General features: G+C 40.1%; 1 protein-coding gene across 1 annotated transcript in view; it reads left to right on the top strand.

The window, feature by feature from the left end:
* Positions 241-23,495, top strand: part of LOC106501971 (cytosolic carboxypeptidase 6) — a 1,114,558-nt gene continuing 1,091,303 nt past the window's right edge. The window contains exon 1 of the mRNA XM_018043997.1: positions 241-394. Within this exon, the coding sequence (XP_017899486.1) occupies positions 361-394 (34 nt within the window). The 5' untranslated portion in view covers positions 241-360. The remainder of the gene's footprint in view (positions 395-23,495) is intronic.

Below are 23,495 nucleotides of genomic sequence, written 5' to 3'. Positions count from 1 at the left end.
AGAGGACCAAGCCCCCGGAGTCTCAGCGGCGGCCGAGCATGCTCAGTTGTCAGGCCGCGGCGGCCGGGTTGCACGGAAAATGCTCCGCGGAGTCCCAGCCGGGCAGAAAGCCCGCCAGGCGAAGGGTTCATTCCGAGGGGGCGGGGCCTCGGACGCACGCTCGCTCCCACCCCGCCCCCCCGCCACGCGCCACGCGCCACGCGCCACGCGCCGGCCGTCTACACGCCGGCTGCCCGTTGCCCTGGCAACCGTCGCGCAGCGTCTTCCTGAGGGAGCTCCTGTCAGCCGGAGGATCCCGTCGCCCGCTCCCCACTGCCCCGCAATTTTCGCGTGGGCTCAGAGGCGGAACGACAACAAAAAATGGCGGAGCGGAGCCAGACGGCGCCTGAGGCAGGTCTGTGGGGGCGGTCGATCAGGGGGAAGCGCTGAGGCAGCACGACGCTGTCCTGGGCCCCAGGGGACAGGGGACTTGGGCCTGGCGCTACTCCTGAAGAGGCACCTTCTGTGTTTGCGCGGTGAGGTTATGACCTCGGGGTCAAGGGTCAAGGGAGGAGCACACCCCTTTGAGTGTCTGGGCAGAGGCCGCGCAGTCGAGGCGTCGCAGGAGTGTATGAGAGTGTGTGCACTCTTTGGAGTGAACACTGGCTGAGAAAGGGCTGGGACCCCAGGGAAGACGACTCCCCTCCTGAGGGGCACCTGTGATAGGGGCTGATTGTAGGGGGTAGGCTGCGTCACAGGAGGGGTTGAACACAATCCTGTGGACTATGGGAGGGTCCTCTAAAGGGAGAGGGACTCTGATTCTGAGGAGGCAGGTTAAATAGGAGTGTTACTTTAGTTTCAGGCAGTGCCATGGAAGGGATATATGAGTATTTGTGCTTCAGGGAAGTGTAGTGACTGAGGGTCACCCCTGTCACAGAGAAAGTATGCAAATCCTCATATGAGTCCTTAAGAGGACAAGAGGCATGAGGGGACACCCAGCCCTTCAAAACCCTATCACAGGAGGCTGGAGCCTGAGTGTGGGTGTGTATGGGGTGAGTAATCTTGAAGGTCATTCAGAATTACAAAGGGATGCACATTCACTTTTATGTGGGTGGAAGCTAGTCTTTAAAGTGCAGGGAGACTAACAGGCAAGGAGACCTAGGATTCTGTTCCTGAGGGGACTGCCTTGTTAATTTGGCTGGCTTGGAGAGATAATGACCTAAGCTTTACAGGGTCATAGAAGAGAGAAAGGGCTTTTACAGTCCTGTGTATGTGGGAGAGGGTTTGTCCCTAAGAGGGATTGGGAACTGAAGAACTGGAGCATCAAAGTGATAGCTATGTGTGTGTGTGTGTGTGTGTGTCTGTCTGTCTCTGTGTATGTGTGTGTGTGTGTGTGTGTGTATATAGAAAAGCAGTGGCTTTGGTGAAATGTATGGTGGTGGGTGATGGAGTGGTATCCATAATTTTGTATATGTGTCCTGATGGGGTATTTTGGTTATAAGAGTGACCCACTTTAATTATCCAGCCCTCTGGGGGTAGGCGAGGGAGGTTGTGGTTATGCTAAGACCATACAGTGACTGAAACTGGAATCTGTAAAAAGCCATCAAGAATGATTTAAGAGACCATTTCCTCTTAAGACCTGCATGGTTTGTCTTTCTTTCATGGCATTTCTGTTCTTGTACCAAGTAATTCTTCTACTTATTTTATAGTTTAAGCTCCCTCAACTTGAACATGCTCATTCCGTTTTTCATACTCCACCCAACACATGTTTTAGTGCCAGCTATTCTCTAGGCATCAAATTAAGCACTGAAAACTCCCTGCTTGTGATTCTCTTACTTTATTCTTTTTTCTTTTCTTTCCTCCCATAGATTTACTGCCTTCACACATATAGTTTAATCTATTTAGTATTTTTATTGCTTACTGCCTCATTCCTCTAGAATATAGGATCCATGAAGGCAAGGGTCTGTCTTGTGTTTATTAATTCCATATTCCTAGAACCAAACCTTGTGTAGTTATTAATAAATATTTTTAAAATTAATGACTGAATGACCTGATATTGTCTAGATGTTCAAGGAGTTTCTCTGAGGAAGTGAAATTTTACTTGAGATATAATAGAGATTGAATAAATGAAGAGATGGGCAAAGAGTGGTCCAGGAAGAGGGAAACCATGTGCAAATACCCTAAGGTAGGAGGAAACATGATGTATTATATTTAAAGAACTGAAAGGAGACAAGTGTGGCTGCACTTAGGGCAATAGGAAGACAAAAGAGGTAAGCTGAAGCAGATCTTGCAGGGCCTTAAAGGCTAGGATTAGAATTTTGGTCAAAAATCCGAAAATGGAGGGAAGGGATTGAGAAGTGTTTAAAAGGCAAAATTAATAGGACTTAGTGAAAGATGGGGATCCAGGGGAAGGATGTATCAAAGTGTACTTCTAATTTTTTAGTTTGTGCAGCTGAATAGTTGGTGATGCCATTATGGAGATAGGGAGTCCTGAAAGGGATCTTGGCTGGGTTTGAGAGGGAAGATCATGTGTTTGGTTTTGGACAAATGGAATCTGAGATATCTTTGAGTTATCCGGTAAGTGGAGAGATTGGCAAGGGAGTTGAAATACAATAAAAGTATGGGGTAGCATGGAGTTAATTAGTGAAACCATGAGTGAGGATGAAATTGCCTAAAGGGAGGGTAAAGAGTGTAAAGAGAAGCAGCTTGGGATAAAGTGTTGAGCAGTTACAGTATTTCAGTGCATTCTAAAGAGATAGAGTAAAGAGAACAGGCAAAAGAATGTTTGTGGCATGTTCAACAGCTTGAATGCTGCCAAGTGATATAAAAAGGAAGACTGAAGAGCTAGATTTAGAGCATACTTAGCATCATTGTTGTTGTTGTTCTTCAGTCACTCAGGCGTGTCTCTTTGTGACCCCTTCAACTGAAGCATGCCAGGCTTCCCCATCCTTCACCATCTCCTGAAGCTTGCTCCAATTCATGTCCATTGAGTCGGTGGTGCCATTCAACCATCTTGTCCTCTGTTGTCCCCTTTTCCTCCTGCCTTCAGTCTTTCCCAGCGTCATCATCTTTTCTGAGTTAGCTCTTCTCATTAGGTGGCCAAAGGATTAGATTTTCAGCTTCAGCATCAGTCCTTCCAATGAATATTCAGGGTTGGTTTCCTTTAGGATTAACTGATTTGATCTCCGTGCAGTCCAAGGGACTCTCAAGAGTCTTCTCCAACACCACAGTTCAAAAGCAACAATTCTTCAGCACTCAGCCTTCTTTATGGTCCAACTCTCACATCCATACATGTCCCTGATAAGAGGAAACTGATGATGGTATGAGCCAAACTAACTTCTAAATCACTAATAACTGGCTCAGTCTTTTTCTTAAGTCAGACTCCTGAGAGAGAATCTAATTGACACACATCACCTTTTCCCACTAGACCATGTCATAGATCACAAACCAGTGTAGGATTGATTGTCTTTGAATTGGGTGTCCAGCTATTGCTCTCTGGAGACACCTGGTACAAAATATGTATATCTGGTGATTTCTCATCTCAAGAGCAGTAGCTGACATTTATGCAGTGTTTATGTATGAGACATTGTACTAAGTGCTTTAAATGTTTTAATCTACTTCAACATCATAGCTACACTCTAAAGTATTATCTTTATTTAATATGTGAAGAAGTTTTGGCACAGAGAAGTTAAACAACTTGCTCAATCTGCAAATAATTAATGTACAATTATAGTTCTTTGGCTATTTTTGACATTATCTGGATTCATTACTTGGCCTTCTGTTTCTATTGCAACGTATTGTATACTGACGAAATAATAGCTATGATGAAAATTCCTTCCCTACAGAAAACTTTCCAAGCTAAGCATATGTTAACAAAGTGAAGTGGAAAGGACTGGGGCTCAAATCCTTGTATAAATAGTGTTTCTGTAACTTACTAGATGTGGACCTCAGATTCAAAATTTCTGATCTTAAAGTTTCCTCGTCTGTAAAATGCAGGTAATATTTGCAGTATAGGTGTCTTTGGTAGAGAGAGTGCAGTAAATGGTATTTCCTTAATTCTGCTTAAGTTTGAATACAAAAACTCAGATGTAATATATATTCCCTGGTGGCTCAGAGGTTAAAGCGTCTGCCTGGAATGCAGGAGACCCGGGTTTGATCCCTGGGTCGGGAAGATCCCCCTGGAGAAGGAAATGGCAACCCACTCCAGTACTCTTGCCTGGAGAATCCCATGCAGGGAGGAGCCTGGTAGGCTACAGTCCATGGGGTCGCAAAGAGTCGGACACGACTGAGCGACTTCACTTTCACTTTCACTTGTATATGTATGTACTGTACATATACAGCGGAAACAAGAAATAGATTTAAGGGACTAGATCTGATAGACGGAGTGCCTGATGAACTATGGATGGAGGTTCATGACATCGAACAGGAGACAGGGAGCAAGACCATCCCCAAGAAAAAGAAATGCAAAAAAGCAACATGGCTGTCTGAGGAGGCCTTACAAATAGCTGTGAAAAGAAGAGAAGCCAAAAGTAAAGGAGAAAGGAAAGATATACCCATTTGAATGCAGAGTTCCAAAGAAGAGCAAGGAGAGATAAGAAAGCCTTCCTCAATGATCAGTGCAAAGAAATAGAGGAAAACAATAGAATGGGAAAGACTAGAGATCTCTTCAAGTAGAGATACCAAGGGAACATTTCACACAAAGATGGTCTTGATAAAGGACAGAAATGCTATGGGCCTAACAGAAGCAGAAGATATTAAGAAGAGGTGGCAAGAATACACAGAAGAATTGTACAAAAAAGATCTTCACGACCCAGATAATCACGATGGTGTGATCACTCACCTAGAGCCAGACATCCTGGAATGTGAGGTCAAGTGGGCCTTAGGAAGCATCACTATGAACAAAGCTAGTGGAGATGATGGAATTCCAGTTGAGCTATTTCAAATCCTAAAAGACAACACTGTGAAAGTGCTGCATTGTGAAAGTGCTGCACTCAATATGACAGCAAATTTGGAAAACTCAGCAGTGGCCACAGGACTGAAAAAGGTCAGTTTTCATTCCAATCTGAAAGAAAGGCAATGTCAAAGAATGCTCAAACTACTGCACAATTGCACTCATCTCACACACTAGGAAAGTAATGCTCAAAATTCTCCAAGCCAGGCTTCAGCAATACATGAACCGTGAACTTCCAGATGTTCAACCTGGTTTTAGAAAAGGCAGAGGAACCAGAGATCAAATTGCTAACATCTGTTGGATCATGGAAAAAGCAAGAGAGTTCCAGAAAAACATCTATTTCTGCTTTATTGACTATGCCAAAGCCTTTGCCTATGTGGATCACAATAAACTATGGAAAATTCTGAAAGAGATGGGAATACCAGACCACCTGACCTGCCTCTTGAGAAATCTATATCAGGTCAAGAGGCAACAGTTAGAACTGGACATGGAGCAAGGACTTTTTCCAAATTAGCAAAGGAGTACATCAAGGCTGTATATTGTCACCCTGCTTATTTAACTTCTATGCAGAGTACATCATGAGAAACGCTGGACTGGAAGAAGCACAAGCTGGAATCAAGATTGCCAGGAGAAATATCAATAACCTCAGATATGCAGATGACACCACTCTTATAGCAGAAAGTGAAGAACTAAAAAGCCTCTTGATGAAAGTGAAAGAGGAGAGTGAAAATGTTAGTCTAAAGTGCAACATTCAGAAAAAAAGATCATGGCATCCAGTCCCATCTCTTCGTGGCAAACAGATGGAGAAACAGTGGAAACAGTGGCAGACTTTATTTTTGGGGGCTCCAAAATCACTGCAGATGGTGATTGCAGCCATGAAATTAAAAGACACTTACTCCTTGGAAGGAAAGTTATGACCAACCTAGACATCATATTAAAAAGCAGAGACATACTTTGCCAACAAAGGTCTGTCTAGTCAAGGCTATGGTTTCACCAGTAGTCATGTATTGATGTGAGAATTGGACTATAAAGAAAGCTGAGAGCTGAAGAATTGATGCTTTTGAACTGTGGTGTTGGAGAAGACTCTTGAGAGTCCCTTGGACTGCAAGGAGATCCAACCAGTCCATCCTAAAGGAGATCAGTCCTGGGTGTTCATTGGAAGGACTGATGTTGAAGCTGAAACTCCAATACTTTGGCTACCTGATGCGAAGAGCTTACTCATTTGAAAAGACCCTGATGCTGGTAAAGATTGAGGGCAGGAGGAGAAGGGGACGATAGAGGATGAGATGGTTGGGTGGTATCACCGCATCAATGGACATGAGTTTTAGTAAACTCTGGGAGTTGGTGATGGACAGGGAGGCCTGGCATGTTGCAGTCCATGGGGTCACAAAGAGTCAGACACAACTGAGTGACTGAACTTATCTGAACTGAACTGATGTACTTTACAAATGAAATCATGCTTTAAACATACAGTGATTGGTATGAAACATTTCTTTTCATTTTCTTCATTAGCACAATTGATATTCTATCAGAATAAAGGCAGACATCAAGTTTTGGAAAATATAGAATTGTTAGCTAAACTGTGTGTGACGGGACAAGTCTCTGTATGAGGTGAATTTTGAGGAATTTCCTGAAGGAGCGAAGAGATACATACTTTTTTAAAGCACGCGGGTGTCTCCATAAATGGCTTCCTTGGTGGCTCAGACAGTAAAGACTCTGTCTGCAATGCAGGAGACTGTGATTCAGTCCCTGGGTTGGGAAAATCCATGGCTATGCACGCCATTATTCTTGCCTAGAGAATCCGTCTAGCAGGCTATAGTCCATGGGGCTGCAAAGAGTAGAACGTGATCGAGGGATAAGTACACACCCAGTTTTATAAGATGGTCAGATTTCCAGAAGGAATTTTCTTCTTGTAAATATTATACTTTAAAATAAGGACATTGTTTAGAATTTTTCTTCCTATCAAAAAATTTGACTATTAATAACTCTACAAAGATACTTTATTGATAACTAAAGGTAGAGGTATTAGTCTCAGGCTAGATTGTACCCGCTTCAGTTTCTCAGTCTTCTGCCTTTCCAGCTATCATTAAGAAAGCTTTTGTTCTAAGTACCTGCTAAAATAATTTGTTTTCTTTTATTGCCAAGTTTGTTGGGTATTTTTTTGGCCAATGTAGAGCAGAAATTTTAGAATGATGCAGTCTGTTAAAGTGACCTGAACCTTGATCACTTTTTCTGTGAACAAAATGGGTAGTTTTTAAAAAGCAGCTTTACATTATCTGAAATTATCTATAGACAGAATATTGAAATTTTAAAAACCCTTAGAAATGAGAATAATGTTTTCTATCTTTTTTAAATAGTTGGGCAAAATATATATTTTTTGACTTTAGTTTCCTTATTTGTAAATTTGGGATAGTAACACCTACTTTTCAGGTGACAGAGATACTATATGGAAAGTGCAGAATGTTTATACTCTCAAAGAAATGATAGCTTAGTTGGTGAGTGTACATGTATGTGTGTGTGTATGTGTTTGTGTGCCTTTTCCTAAAGACTTACTAGTAAAATCACCTTTAAAAGAAGAGGAAATCCAGGTTTACAGTCTCTTATAGGGTAGCCTTGCATGCAAATATATTTCAGAATTCAGATTATTTTTTATTATGGAAAGGCAGTATTGTGTTATGTAATGGCTTATGTACCTATGCATTTCTTATGTACTGTTTGTTACAAAACACTTCCAGTGAAGTATGGGAAAGTGCCCTATAATCAAACACATTAATTATATTCACACCAATTGAATTAAAGTTATGAATAGCTTCACATCAATTTAAGTTTTACTAGCAGATTAGTTTTGGCACTAAAGTTGTGAACACAAATGACTATTTTTAGAGACTTAAGGATTTTGGAATTATAGAAGAGGGACTGTGGACTGATATAATTTTATCCTTTTTAAGATGGTGCACTGGGACGACCCAGAGGGATGGTACAGGGAGGGAGGAGGGATGGGGGTTCAGGATGGGGAACACGTGTATACCTGTGGCAGATACATGTTGATGTATGGGAAAACCAATACAATATTGTAAAGTAATTAACCTCCAATCAAAATAAATACATTTATTTAAAAAACAAATTTTTAAAATTTCAGGTTATTTTTTGTCATGTTTTTATCTTTTGTAACATCATTGTGCTGAGCTTTATGAAAAATCCCAAAAGTTTTGGAACAGAAAACACCTTTTGTTTCCATGATGTTTATGTGCTTATTTCTTCTAAGGAACTCTGATAATATCTGTATTTCTGAGATCTACGAATGTTGCATTTGGCTTCAGTTTCAGTATCTTGGGCTCCCCTGGTAGCTCAGCTGGTAAAGAATCTACCTGCAATGCTGGAGATCCTGGTTCGATTCCTGGTTTGGGAAGATCCCCTGGAGAAGGGATAGGCTACCAACTCCAGTATTCTTGGGCTTCCCAGGTGGCTCAGCTGGTAAAGATTCAGCCTTCAATGTGGGAGACCTGGGTTTGATCCCTGGGTTGGGAAGATCCCCTGGAAAAGGGAAAGACTACCTACTTCATTATTCTGGCCTGGAGAATTCTGTACAGTCCAGTCCATGGGGTTGCAAAAAGTTGGACATGACTGAGTGACCTTCACTTTCATTTTCGGTATCTTGGCTCAGGGTCATTTTCAAGGAGAGATACTAGAGAACTATAGCATTCAGTTAGAAGGATGCTAATACTTTGATACATATTCTTAACAAAATCATAGCTTTATCTTCAAATCATTTAAGAACAGCACAGTCTTCTATGAGTTTCAGAATATTTTTATTAAATAAAAATAAATTAAATAAAATTTTATTGTTAAATTTCACCAATGGAGCAAGTGTTAATTTTAGTATTGATTTAAGAAAATTTTTCATTCTTAACAGAATTTGATTTTTATGATTATAAAAAATTACCTCAACTATGAAAGCTTGTGATAATTCATTAGTGGTTTTTACCATATGGGAATATGATAATTTTTACTTTTTATATACTCCATTTATTTAATGGGTTCAGAAAAATTTTTCTTTTTTTTTTCCAAACTGTAAAGGGAGAAGTTTTTATTTGTCATATATTTTTGAGAAATATTGATTGTGAATATTTGACTCTAAATAAACTTTCAAAATAATGTACTTACATGTCAATTGAAGGAAAGCAAAGCAAGCAAATGCAAAGATGCCTAGAATTTTATATAAGAATAAAAATTTTTATGTAGGATTGGAAATTCCTAAATAAAAACTTTCAACAATGTTATGGAAAAATACCTGAGATTTGTTGTAAAGGAATGGGAAAAACAATCTGCCAACCATTACAGTTTACTTGCCTTTTTTCAGAAGTCTTAGAAATCATTCATTTGAAGATATTAATCTCTATGTCAGACTTCGCAGAAGAAATCACTATGCTGTGGACTATGTTATCAAGTTTAAAAATTACTCATTCATATTTCTGTTTTTGTTCCAGTACCATAGTGTTTTGGTGACTTTAGCTTTGTAGTATAGTCTGAGGTCAGGGAGTCTGATTCCTTCAGTTGTGTTTTTCTTTCTCGAAACCATCTTTGCTGTTCAGGGTCTTTAGTACTTCCATACAAATTGTAAAATTTTTTGTTCTGATTCTGTGAATAATGCCATTGGTAATTTGCTAAGGATTGCATTGAATCTACAGCTTCCTTTGGGTAGTAAAGTCATTTTCACAATGTTGATTCTTCCAGTCCAAGAACATGGTATCTGTGTCATCTTGATTTCTTTCATTAGTATCTTATAGTTTGCTGAGTACAAGTCCTTTGCCTCCTTTAGGTAGGTTCATTCCTAGGTATTTTATTCTTTTTGTTGTGATGGTAAATGGGATCATTTCCTTGGTTTCTGTTACTGATCTTTCATCGTTAGTATATAGGAAAGCAAGAGATTTCTGTGTCTTAATTTAACTTTATTAAATTCATTGATTAGCTCTAGTAGTTTTCTAGTAGCATCTTTAGGATATTCTATGTATAATATCATGTCTCTGCAAACAGTGACAGTTTTACTTCTTTTCCAATTTGTATCCCTTTTATTTCTTTTTCTTCTCTGATTGTTGCGGCTAGGACTTTCCAAATTATGTTGAACAAGAGTGGCAAGAGAGGGTATCCTTGTCTAGTTCCTGATCTTAGAGGAAGTGCTTTCAGATGTTCATTGTTAAGAATAATATTTGCTTCTGGTTCAAGATGGCAGAGTAGAAGGACATACACTCATCTCCACCTATGAGAGCACCAAAATTGCAACTAGCTGTTGAACAACCATCAATGAGAGGACACTGGAACCCACCCAAAAAAGATACCCCACATCCAATGGCAAAGAAGAAGCTTCAGTGAGATGGTAGGTGGGGTGTAATCACAATAAAATTGAATACCATACTCGCTGGGTGGGTGACCCACAGACTGGAGAACAATAATACCAAAGAACTTCTTATGCTATTGTTCTGAACCCCACGTCAAGTTACCCAGCCTGGGGATCCGGCAAAGGGACTGGGAATCTCCAGGGAATCTGGCCTTGACAGGCAGCAATATTTGCTTTTAGGCCCTCCAGAGGACTGAGGGAAACAGAGACTCAAGTCTTAGAGGGCACAAACAAAATTTTCATGCACCAAGACTCAGAGGAGAGGAGCAGTGACCCCACAGGAGACTGAACCAAAACCTTACCAGACAAGCAAAAGTTAAGAGAATTCAACACCATTAAACCAGCTTTATAATAGATGTTAAAGGAACTTCTCTAGGCAGGAAACACAAGACAAGGAAAAGGCCTACAGAAAATAAACCCAAAACAATTAAGAATGTGGTAATAGAATAATACAGATTAATAATTACCTTGAATGTTAATGAATTAAATACAGGAACCAAAAGACATAGTCTGCCTGGATGGATGAAAACATGTACGTATTTGGACTTCCACTTACCACATCACTCTGCTTGACTCCCTCAGATTGTATGTAATTACATCTCACATGCTAGTAAAGTAAGGCTCAAAATTCTCCAAGCCAGACTTCAGCAATGCGTGAACTGTGAACTCCCTGATGTTCAAGCTGGTTTTAGAAAAGGCAGAGGAACCAGAGATCAAATTACCAACATCCGCTGGATCATGGAAAAAGCAAGAGAGTTCCAGAAAAACATCTACTTCTGCTTTATTGACTATGCCAAAGCCTTTGCCTATGTGGATCACAATAAACTGTGGAAAATCCTGAAAGAGATGGGAATACCAGATCACCTAACCTGCCTCTTGAGAAATCTGTATGCAGGTCAGAAAGCAACAGTTAGAACTGGACATGGAACAACAGACTGGTTCCAAATAGGAAAAGGAGTACGTCAAGGCTGTATATTGTCACCCTGCTTATTTAACTTCTATGCAGAGTACATCATGAGAAATGCTGGACTGGAAGAAGCACAAGCTGGAATCAAGATTGCCGGGAGAAATATCAGTAACCTCAGATGTGCAGATGACACCACCCTAATGGCAGAAAGTGAAGAGGAGCTAAAAAGCCTCTTGATGAAAGTGAAAGAGGAGAGTGAAAAAGTTGGCTTAAAGCTCAACATTCAGAAAATGAAGATCATGGCATCTGATCCCATCACTTCATGGCAAATAGATGGGGAAACAGTGTCAGACTTTATTTTGGGGGGGCTCCAAAATCACTGCAGATGGTGACTGCAGCCATGAAATTCAAAGATGCTTACTCCTTGGAAGAAAAGTTATGACCAACCTAGATAGTATATTCAAAAGCAGAGACATTACTTTGCTGAAAAAGGCAGAGACATTACTTTGCCAACAAAGTCCGCCTAGTCAAGGCTATGATTTTTCCTGTGGTCATGTATGGATGTGAGAGTTGGACTGTGAAGAAGGCTGAGCACTGAAGAATTATTGTGTTTGAACTGTGGTGTTGGAGAAGACTCTTGAGAGTCCCTTGGACTGCAAGGAGATCCAACCAGTCCATTCTGAAGGATATTAACCCTGGGATTTCTTTGGAAGGAATGATGCTAAAGCTGAAGCTCCAGTACTTTGGCCACCTCATGCGAAGAGTTGTCTTATTGGAAAAGACCCTGATGCTGGGAGGGATTGGTGGCAGGAGGAGAAGGGGACGACAGAGAATGAGATTGTTGGATGGCATCACGGACTCGATGGGCGTGAGTCTGAGTGATCTTCAGGAGTTGGTGATGAACAGGGAGGCCTGGCGTGCTGTGATTCATGGGGTCACAAAGAGTTGGACATGACTGAGCAGCTGAACTGAACTGAACTGAAATTAATCATGTTCCCATTATGGCTTGCAATTGTAATTACTTTTATTTTTTGTCTGGCTATTGACTATGAAAACTGGTAAACACCTTTTACATTGTGACTATAACTGCTGCTGCTAAGTCGCTTCAGTCGTGTCCGACTCTGTGCGATGCCATAGATGGCAGCCCACCAGGCTCCGCCATCCCTGGGATTCTCCAGACAAGAATACTGGAGTGACTATAACTATTACTCACTTAATACCATTGTATCATGTTTGGTCAGCAGAAAATTAATAGAACTCGGTATCACTAAAAAGGTGAAAGTGAAAGTCGCTCAGTCCTGTCTGACTTTTTGTGACCCCATGGACTGGGGAAACAGACTCTTGGAGGGCACAGACAAAACTTTGTACACACCAGGACCCAGGAGAAAGGAGCAGTGACCCCACAAGAGATTGAGCCAGACTTGCCTGTGAATATCCAGGAGTCTCCAGTGGCAGCATGGGTCGACAGTATCCTGCCACTGGGTCAGGGGCACTGAATACAACAGTCCTGGGAGCCCTGGTGGATGCTGGCATAAGTCCTTTTGAAGAAGGTCACCATTACTGCTATTACTTCTACCATAGTTTGGCCTCAGGCCAGACTACAGGGAGGGAACACAGCCCCATCAATCAACAGAAAATTGGATTAAAGATTTACTGAGCATGGCGCCACCCATCAGAGCAGACCCAGATTCCCCCACTCCTATCAGGACGCTTCCATAAGCCTCTTATCCTTATCCATCATCAGGACAGACAGAATGAAAACTGCAATCACAGAAAACAAACCAAACTGATCACATGGATCACAGCCTCATTTAATTCAATAAAACTGTGAGCCCTGCCACATAAGGCCACCCAAGATGGACGGGTCATGATGGAGAGTTCTGATAAAATGTGGTCCACTGGAGAAGAGAATGGCAAACCCCTTCAGTTTTCTTGCCTTGAGAACCCCATGAACAGTATGAAAAGGCAAAAAGATATGACACTGAAAGATGAACTCCTCAGTCAGTAGGTGCCCATATGCTACTGGAGAAGAGTGGAGAAATAGTTCAGGAAAGAATGAAGAGGCTGAGCCAAAGCAAAAGTAACCACCCAGTTTTGAATGTGACTGGTGATGGAAGTCTGATGCTGTAAAGAACAATGTTGCATAGGAACCTGGAATGTTAGGTCCATGAGTCAAGGTAAATTGGAAGTGGTCAAACAGGAGATGGCAAGAATGAACATTGACATTTTAGGAATCAGTGAACTAAGATGGACAGAAGTGGGTGAATTTAATTCAGATGACCATTACATCTACTACTGTGGGCAAGAATCCCTTAGAAGAAATGGAGTAGTCCTCATAGTCAACAAAAGAGTATGAAATGCAGTACTTGGATGCAGTCTCAAAAACAACAGAATGATCTCTGTTCGTTTCCAAGGCAAACCATTCAGTATCACAGTAATCCAAGTCTATGCCTCAACCACTGAATAAGCTGAAGTTGAACGGTTCTATGAAGACCTACAAGACCTTTTAGAACTAACACCAAAAAAAAGATGTCTTTTTCATCATAGGGAACTGGAATGCAAAACTGGGAAGTCAAGAGATACCTGGTGTAACAGGCAAGTTTGGGCCTTGGAGTACAAAATGAAGCAGGGAAAAGGCTAACAGAGTTTTGCCAAGAGAACGCACTGGTTGTAGAAAACACCCTCTTCCAACAACACAAGAGACGACTTTACACATGGACATCACCAGATGGTCAACACTGAAATCAGATTGATTATGTTCTTTGCAGCTGAAGATGGAGAAGCTCTATACAGTCAGCAAAAACCATCCTGGGAGCTGACTGTGGCTCAGATCATGAACTCCATATTGCAAAATTCAGACTTAAATGGAAGAAAGTAGGGAAAACCACTAGACCATTCAGGTATGACCCAAATCAAATCTCTTACAATTATACAATGGAAGTGACAAATAGATTCAAGATATTAGATTCATTAGACAGAATGCATGAAGAACTATGGACAGAGGTTTGTAACATTGTATAGGAGGTGGTAATCAAAACCATCCCCAAGAAAAAGAAATGAGAAAGGGCAAAATGTCTCTTTGAGGAGGGCTTACAAATAGTTGAGAAAAGAGGAGAAGCAAAAGGTGAAGGAGAAAAGGAAAGATATCTCTATCTGAATGAAGTTAAGTTCAGTTCAGTCACTCAGTCGTGTCCAACTCTTTGTGACCCTGTGGACTGCAGCACACCAGGCCTCCCTGTCCATCACCAACTCCTGGAGTTTACTCAAACTCATGTTCATTGAGTTGATGATGCCATCCAATCATCTCATACTCTCCTCCTTGTCCCCTTCTCCTCCCACCTTCAATCTTTCCCAGCATCAGGGTCTTTTCAAATGAGTCAGCTTTTTGCATCAGGTGGCCAAAGTATTGGAGTTTCATTTTCAGCATCAGCCCTTCCAATGATTATTCAGGGATGGTTTCCTTTAGGATGGACTGATTGGATTTCCTTGCAGTCCAAGGGATTCTCAAGAGTCTTCTCCAACACCACAGTTCAAAAGCATCAATTCTTCAGTGCTCAGCTTTCTTTATAGTCCAATTCTCACATCCATACATGACTACTGGAAAAACCATAGTGCTGACTAGACGGACCTTTGTTGGCAAAGTAATGTCTCTTCTATAGAATAACAAGATGGTATAAGAAAGCCTTCCTAAATGACCAATGCAAAGAAACAGAGTAAAGCAGAAGAATGGGAAAGACTAGAGGTCTCTTCAAGAAAATTAGAGACACCAAGGGAAAATTTCATGCAAACGTGGGTACAATAAAGGACAGAAATGATATGAACCTAACAGAAGCAGAAGATATTAAGAAGAGGTGGCAAGAAGACACAAAAGAACTATACAAAAAAGATCTTCATGACCCAGATAACCACAATGGTGTGATCACTCACCTGGAGCCAGACATCCTAGAGTCTGAAGTCATTGGGCCTTAGGGAGCATCACTACGAACAAAGCTAGTAGAGGTGATGGAATTCCAGGTGAGCTTTTTCACATCCTAAAAGATTATGCTGTGAAAGTGCTGCACTCAATATGCCAACAGATTTGGAAAACTCACTAGTGATCACAGGACTGGAAGAGGTCAGTTTTTATTCCAGTCCCAAAGAAAGTCAGTGCCAAAAAATGTTCAGACTACTACACAATTGCATTCATTTCACATGGTAGCAAAATAATGCTAAAAATTCTCCAAGCTAGGCTTCAACAGTAAGTGAACCAAGAACTTCCAGATGTTCAAGCTGGATTTAGAAAATGAGGAACCAGAGATCACATTGCCAGCATCTGTTGGATGAGAGAAAAAGCAAGAGAATTCCAGAAAAACATCTACTTCTGATTCATTGACTATGCTAAAGCCTTTGACTGTGTGGATCACAACAAACTGTGGAAAATTCTTCTAGAGATGGGAAGAACAGACCTCCTTACCAGCCTCCTGGGAAAACTTATGCAGGTCAAGAAGCAACAGTTCGAACCAGATAGGGAACAGTGGACTGGTTCTAAATTGGGAAAGGCGTACTTCAATGCTGTATATTGTCACCCTGCTCATTTAACTTATATGCAGAATACATCATGCGAAATGCCAGGCTGGATAAACACAAGCTGGAATCAAGATTTCCAGAAGAAATATCAATAACATCAGATATGCAGATGACACCACCTATATGGCAGAAAGGGAAGAGGAGCCAAAGAGCCTCTTGATAAAAGTGAAGGAGGAGAGTGAAAAAGCTGGCTTAAAACTCAACGTTCAAAAAGCTAAGATCATGGCATCTGTTCCCATCACTTCATGGCAAATAGGGGAAACAATGGAAACAGTGACAGACTTTATTTTCTTGGACTCCAAAATCACTGCAGATGGTGACTGCAGCCACAAAATTAAAACACACTTGCTCCTTGGAAGAAAAGCTATGACCAACCTACACAGCATATTAAAATGCAGTGACATTACTTTGCCAACATTGGTCTGTCTAGCCAAAGCTATGGTTTTTCTAGTGGCCATGTATAGATTGAGAGTTGGATCATCAAGAAAACTGAGCACTGAAGAACTGATGCTTTTGAACTTTGGTGTTGGAGAAGACTCTTGAACTCAGAAGACTGCAAGGAGATTAAACCAGTCAATCCTAAAGGAAATCAGTCCTGAATATTTGTTGGAAGGACTGATGCTGAGGCTGAAGCTCCAATTCTTTGGCCATCTGATCCGAAGAACTGATCCATTGGAAAAGACCCCGATTCTGGGAATGATTAGAGGCACGAGGAGAAGCGACATTGGAAAATGAGGTTGTTGGATGGCATCACTGACTTGATGGACATGAGTTTGAGCAAGCTCCGGGAGTTGGTGATGGACAGGGAAGCCTGCCGTGCTACAGTCCATGGTGTCGCAAAGGGTTGGACGTAACTGAGCAACTGAACTGAACTGCACTGTCCTAGCCTTCCAGGCTTGTCTGTCCATGGAATTCTCTAGGCCAGAATACTGGAGTAGGTTGCTGTTCCTTTCTCCAGAGGATCTTCCCAACACAGGAATCAAACTGGTTTCTCCTGCATTGCAGGTGGATTGCTTACCATCTGAGTCACCAGGGAAGCCCCCTGTAAGTAGGATTTAATAGAAAAACCTGTTATCACTTTTTAACATGCAGATGCATATCAGAATTATCTTGAAAGTTTTTGAAAAATACAAATGCTCAGGTAGTGCTTGTTTTCTCATCATGTTCTAATGAGCAGTCATGTTTAAAAACATCTGGACTATGTGATGATCTTTTACTTTTATCTAGTTTGTTTCACTTTTTATATTTCATACTCAGTACTCTCATTTCATTTAGTTTATGTTCTCCAATTTCTCTGTCTCTTCTTTTTTTTGATGTTCTTTCTCAAGCCTTTATCAAGTGTAGTAGAAAAGCTTTTGTATAAATAAATATATATATGTATAATATACATTTTAGAAAACTTATGCATTTTTGCTGAACTCAAACAATTATGACATTTTGATTCCACTTGTTTAACTTAGTCTGAATAGAATGCTAGACTTCTAATTAAAAACAGATATGCAACAAACAACAAAGGTTTACTATATACCATAGTCACTATCTTGTAATAACCTATGATGGAAACTAATTTGAAAAATAATATCTGTGTATTTGTTTAACTGAATAACCTTGCTGTGTACCTGTAACATTGTAAGTCAACTATACTTCAAAAAAATATATATATTTTAAAGAAAGTTATGTTCTGATAGGAAACAATCAAAGATAAGCTTGTGCTTCATTATTTTGTAACATTTAAATCACTTTTTAAAATATTTGAATAAAAATAATATTTACTATGGGTTTATCATATATGAATTGACTTTATTATGTTGAAGTAGGTTTCCTCTATATCCCCTTTCTGGAGTGTTTTTGTCGTAAATAAGTGTCGAATTTTGTCAGAAGCTTTTTCTGCATTTATTCAGGTTATCATCAGGCTTTTATTGTTCAGTTTGTTAATGTCTTATGTCACATTGATTAATTTGCATATATTGAAGAATCCTTGCATCCCTGTGAAAAATCCTACTTGATCATGGTGTGTGGTCCTTTGAATGTGTTGTTGGATTGAGTTTATTAGTATTTTGTTGAGGATTTTTGCATCTATGTTCATTAGTGATATTGACCTATAATTTTCTTTTTTGAGATATCTTTGTCTAGTTCTGGTATGAGAGTGACGGTGGTCTTATAGAAAGATCCTGGGAGTGTTCCTTCCTCTGCAATCTTTTGGAAGACTTTGAGAAGGATAGGTGTTAGCTCTTCTCTAAATGTTTGATAGAATTTTCCTGTGAAGTTGTCTGGTCCTGGACTTTATTTGTTGGAAGTTTTTAAATTAAAATTTTGATTTTAGTGCTTAGAAAAATAGTGGCAAGAGTAGACATTCTTATCTTGTTCCTGATCTTAGAAGAAATGCTTTGAATTTTTCACCATTGAGAATGATATTTGCTGTGAGTTTATTGTATAATGCCTTTATTACATTGAGATAAGTTCTATTTATGCCCACTTTCTGGAGAGGGTTTTTCTTTTTATCATAAATGAGTGTTGAATTTTGTCAAACACCTTTTCTCTGAAGAAGAGCTAGTGGATACATTGTTGGTGGGAGTGTAAATTGGTGCAGCCACTATAGAAAACAATTTGGAGGTTTTAAGAAAATCTAAAAATAGAACTACCACATGACCCATCAATTTCTGTCCTGGCTATAAATCTGAAAGAAACAAAAGTGCTAATTTGAAGATACATGCACCCCAATGTTCACAGAAGCATTATTTACAACTGGCAAGATATGGAAGCCACAGATGAATGGATGAAGAGGTGATACACATATACACATACACCCACACAGTGGAATACGACTCAGCCATAAAAATGAAATTTTGCCATTTACAGCAACATGGATGCATGAGTGGACTTAGAGAGCATTACACCAATTGAAATGCATCAGAGAAAGATAAAAGTATATGATACCACTTGTCTTAGGAATATAGAAAATACAGCAAAGTAGTGAGTGTAACAGAAAAGAAGCAGACTCATAGATACAGAGAACAAACTTGTGGTTACTAGTGGGAGAGGGAAGTGGGAGGGGCAATATAGGGTTAGGAGGTGCAAACCATTAGGTATAAAATAAACAATAAGGATATATTATTCAACGTGTGAAATATAGCAAATATTTCATAATTATTATAAATGGAGTATAACATGACACCTTTATTTGGAGGTGTCCATCTCTTTATGCAACATGAAATGGTAAATAAGACCTGGGGTTTGCAGTTAAACAGATAAGATTTAAAATTCCAGTTCCTTGGCTGCTATCAAAAAGTCAATAAACAATAATGCTGGAGAGGGAGTGGAGAAGAGGGAACCCTCTTACACGGTTGGTGGGAATGCAAACTAGTATAGCCACTATGGAGAACAGTGTGGAGATTCCTTAAAAAACTGGAAATAGAAATTACATATGACCCAGAAATCCCGCTCCTGGGCATATACACTGAGGAAAACAGAATTGAGACACGTGTACCCCAATATTCATTGCAACACTGTTTACAATAGCCAGGACATGGAAGCAACATAGATGTCCATCAGCAGACAAATGGATAAGAAAGCTGTGGTACATATACACAATGGAATATTCAGTTCAGTTCAGTCGCTCAGTCGTGTCCGACTCTTTGCGACGCCATGAATCGCAGCACACCAGGCCTCCCTGTTCATCACCAACTCCCGGAGTTCACTCAGACTCATGTCCATCGAGTCAGGAATGCCATCCAGCCATCTCATCCTCTGTCGTCCCCTTCTCCTCCTGCCCCCAATCCCTCCCAGCATCAGAGTCTTTTCCAATGAGTCAACTCTTCGCATTAGGTGGCCAAAGTACTGGAGTTTCAGCTTTAGCATCATTCCTTCCAAAGAACACCCAGGGCTGATCTCCTTCAGAATGGACTGGTTGGATCTCCTTGCAGTCCAAGGGACTCTCAAGAGTCTTCTCCAACACCACAGCTCAAACACAACAATTCTTCGGCACTCAGCCTTCTTCACAGTCCAACTCTCACATCCATACATGACCACTGGGAAAACCATAGCCTTGACTAGATGGACCTTTGTTGGCAAAGTCAAGTCTCTGCTTTTGAATATGCTGTTTAGGTTGGTCATAACTTTTCTTCCAAGGAGTAAACGTCTGTCTGTTAATTTCATGGCTGCAGTCACCATCTGCAGTGATTTTGGAGCCCCCAAAAATAAAGTCTGACACTGTTTCTACTGTTTCCCCATCTATTTCCCATGAAGTGATGTGACCAGTTGCCATGATCTTCATTTTCTGAATGTTGAGCTTTAAGCCAACTTTTTCACTCTCCTCTTTCACTTTCATCAGAGGCTCTTTAGTTCCTCTTCACTTTCTGCCATTAGGGTGGTATCATCTGCATATCTGAGGTGATTGGTATTTCTCCCAGCAATCTTGATTCCAGCTTGTGTTTCTTCCAGTCCAGCGTTTCTCGTGATGTACTCTGCATAGAAGTTAAATAAGCAGGGTGACAGTATACAGCCTTGATGTACTCCTTTTCCTATTTGGAACCAGTCTGTTGTTCCATGTCCAGTTCTAACTGTTGCTTCCTGACCTGCATACAGGTTTCTCAAGAGGTAGGTCAGTTGGTCTGTATTCCCATCTCTTTCAGAATTTTCCACAGTTTATTGTGATCCACACAGTCAAAGGCTTTGGCATACTCAGCCATTAAAAAGAATTCATTTGAATCAGTTCTAATGAGGTGGATAAAACTGGAGCCTATTATACAGAGTGAAGTAAGTCAGAAAGAAAAACATCAATACAGAATACTAATGCATATATATGGAATTTAGAAAGATCGTAACTATGACCCTATATGCAAGACAGCAAAAGAGACTCAGATGTATAGAACAGTCTTTTGGACTCTGTGGGAGAAGGTGAGGGTGGGATGATTGGAGAGAATGGCATTGAAACATGTATGTTATCTTATGTGAAACAGATCGCTAGTCCAGGTTTGATGCATGAGACAGGGTGCTCAGGGCTGGTGCACTTGGATGACCCTGAGGGATGAGATGGGGAGAGAGGTGGGAGGGGGGTTCAGGATGGGGAGCACATGTATACCCATGGCTGATTCATGTCAATCATGGCAAAAGGCGCTACAATATAGTAAAGTAATTAGCCTCCAATTAAAATAGATCAATTAATTAAAAAATAAAATTCCAATTCTTCCACTTATTATGTAACAGTGCTTCTATGAGACTCAGTTTTATTCATCTTTAAAATGGTGATTCAGACCCTTTACTCTAAGTAGAGTTATGAGGGTATATGTTATGCACATGGTAGAGTAGAAATTCTACTAGCCAACTCACTGGATTGTTTAATGCCTTCCATTCCATGAGACATGCTGCTTCATATATGTTTAAAGAGGCTCTCTGATCATGTTGCTATCCCAGATGTTGGACAAAAGCAATTTTATAGGTGTGTATCATAAATACATTCAGTTCAGTTCAGTTCAGTCACTCAGTCATGTCCGACTCTTTGCGACGCCATGAATCACAGCACACCAGGCCTCCCTGTTCATCACCAACTCCCGGAGTTCACTCAGATTCATGTTCATCGAGTCCGTGATGCCGTCCAGCCATCTCATCCTCTGTCGTCCCCTTCTCCTCCTGCCCCCAATCCCTCCCAGCATCAAAGTCTTTTCCAGTGAGTCAACTCTTCGCATGAGGTGGCCAAAGTACTAGAGCTTCAGCTTTAGCATCATTCCTTCCAAAGAAATCCTAGGGTTGATCTCCTTCAGAATGGACTGGTTGGATCTCTTTGAGGTCCAAGGGACTCTCAGGAGTCTTCTCCAACACCACAGTTCAAATGCATCATTCTTCAGTGCTCAGCCTTCTTCACAGTCCAACCCTCACATCCATACATGACTTACTGGAAAAACCATAGCCTTGACTAGATGGACCTTTAGTCGGCAAAGTGAATGTTTCTGCTTTTGAATATGCTGTCTAGGTTGGTCATAACTTTTCTTCCAAGGAGTAAGCGTCTGTTACAATTTCGTGGCTGCAGTCACCATCTGCAGTGATTTTGGAGCCCCCCAAAATAAAGTCTGACACTGTTTCCACCGTTTCCCCATCTATTTCCCATGAAGTGATAGGACCAGATGCCATGATCTTCGTTTTCTGAATGTTGAGCTTTAAGCCAACTTTTTCACTCTCCACTTTCACTTTCATCAAGAGGCTTTTTAGTCCCTCTTCACTTTCTGCCATAAGGGTGGTGTCATCTGCATATCTGAGGTGATTGATATTTCTTCTGGCAATCTTGATTCCAGCTTGTGTTTCTTCCAGTCCAGCCTTTCCCATGGTGTACTCTGCATATAAGTTAAATAAGCAGGGTGACAATATATAGCCTCGACGTACTCCTTTTCCTATTTGGAACCAGTCTAAGAATTTAAAATAATTTTAATTAAAATTGGAAATATCACCCAAAATAGTAAAGGTCTAACTTCTCATCTTACTAATGTCATTACCAGTGTACTGCCACAAGAATAGCAATGATTATGAGAAATGCTAGTAAAATTTTTCCAGCTTGGTAAAAAATACTTGAACTTTACTGTAAAAACTTATAAGAACTTATCTCAGTTTAGGTTTATTGGTATTATGAGGTATTCTTTATGACTTTGATAAGTGCCTAGCAGTAGCCTCCTGCATGATATTAATGGACACCTATCCGAATGTGAAAAAATGGAATTTTTATTCCTTTCTCTAAAGAGACTGGATCTTTTATTTCAGTTTAATATAAAATACATGTAGTCTAGGGTACAACGTCATGAAAGTAACTTTCGCTATATTCTGAGGGAGTCATGATCTAATTTTTAGTTTTTTAAAATTAATTTCTAGAAGTTAAATTTAATAAGGTCCTGGGGAAAATAAATATTACCTTTATCAGAGTTGAGACCAATTTTAAGTTGTTTTGAATTGATTATATCTTTTCTGTTACTAGGAGGCATTTGTCTTATGACTAGATCAGTGGTTTTTTAGTTGATTAAGTTTCTTCAATTAAGAAACTCAATAAATAATGAGGTATCGCTATATTTTAATTGAAATCTGAACTGTACATTTTGAGACATAGGTGTTGTAATTAATTAGTGACCCGGAGTATCCCAGGGGTCAAATTCTTTTGGGAGAGAAGGAGGTAGAAATTTTTCTTTATCATTTTGTGCATTCTTATATTCAAGGTGATTTGAAGTTGGCAAAAAGATGTTCCCAGAAAGTAAAGAAACTTTACATTGAAGTGCATGTCTTTCTGAAGAAATGAAACAAGTGCAATTTTTTTTAGGTTTCCAATTTTAGGCTATTTCTCATTTAGGTTATCAAAAGTTGCCAACTACTCTTGAAAGCACATTGCCAACTTAAAACTGTGAGATTGAGTTTTTTTGTTGTTCAAAGGACAGAAGCATCATTATCCTGTAGGTAACTTCTCTGAACAATAAATACTTTGAAATTTTATACGTTTCAATAAGATGTCAAAAACGGAGTTAAGTATTGTCAGGACAATAGGTAAATAAATGCCTTTTGTTTCTGTCCTAGCAAGCTAAATATTTTTATATTGATGATTTTATTTTTTCAAGCTCTTTATCTTTGTATCTATCAATTCATTCTCTCTCTCTCTCTTTTTTAACATTCTACAAATTAGTAAAATCTCTAAGCTTTTCATCTCTAGCTTTCCTGATATTTCTGCT

The sequence above is a fragment of the Capra hircus genome, chromosome 3, assembly GCF_001704415.2.
Source record: "Capra hircus breed San Clemente chromosome 3, ASM170441v1, whole genome shotgun sequence".
NCBI lineage: Eukaryota > Metazoa > Chordata > Mammalia > Artiodactyla > Bovidae > Capra > Capra hircus.
The sequence above is the reverse complement of the archived record's forward strand: the minus strand, read 5'-3'. Positions and strand labels throughout refer to the sequence as shown.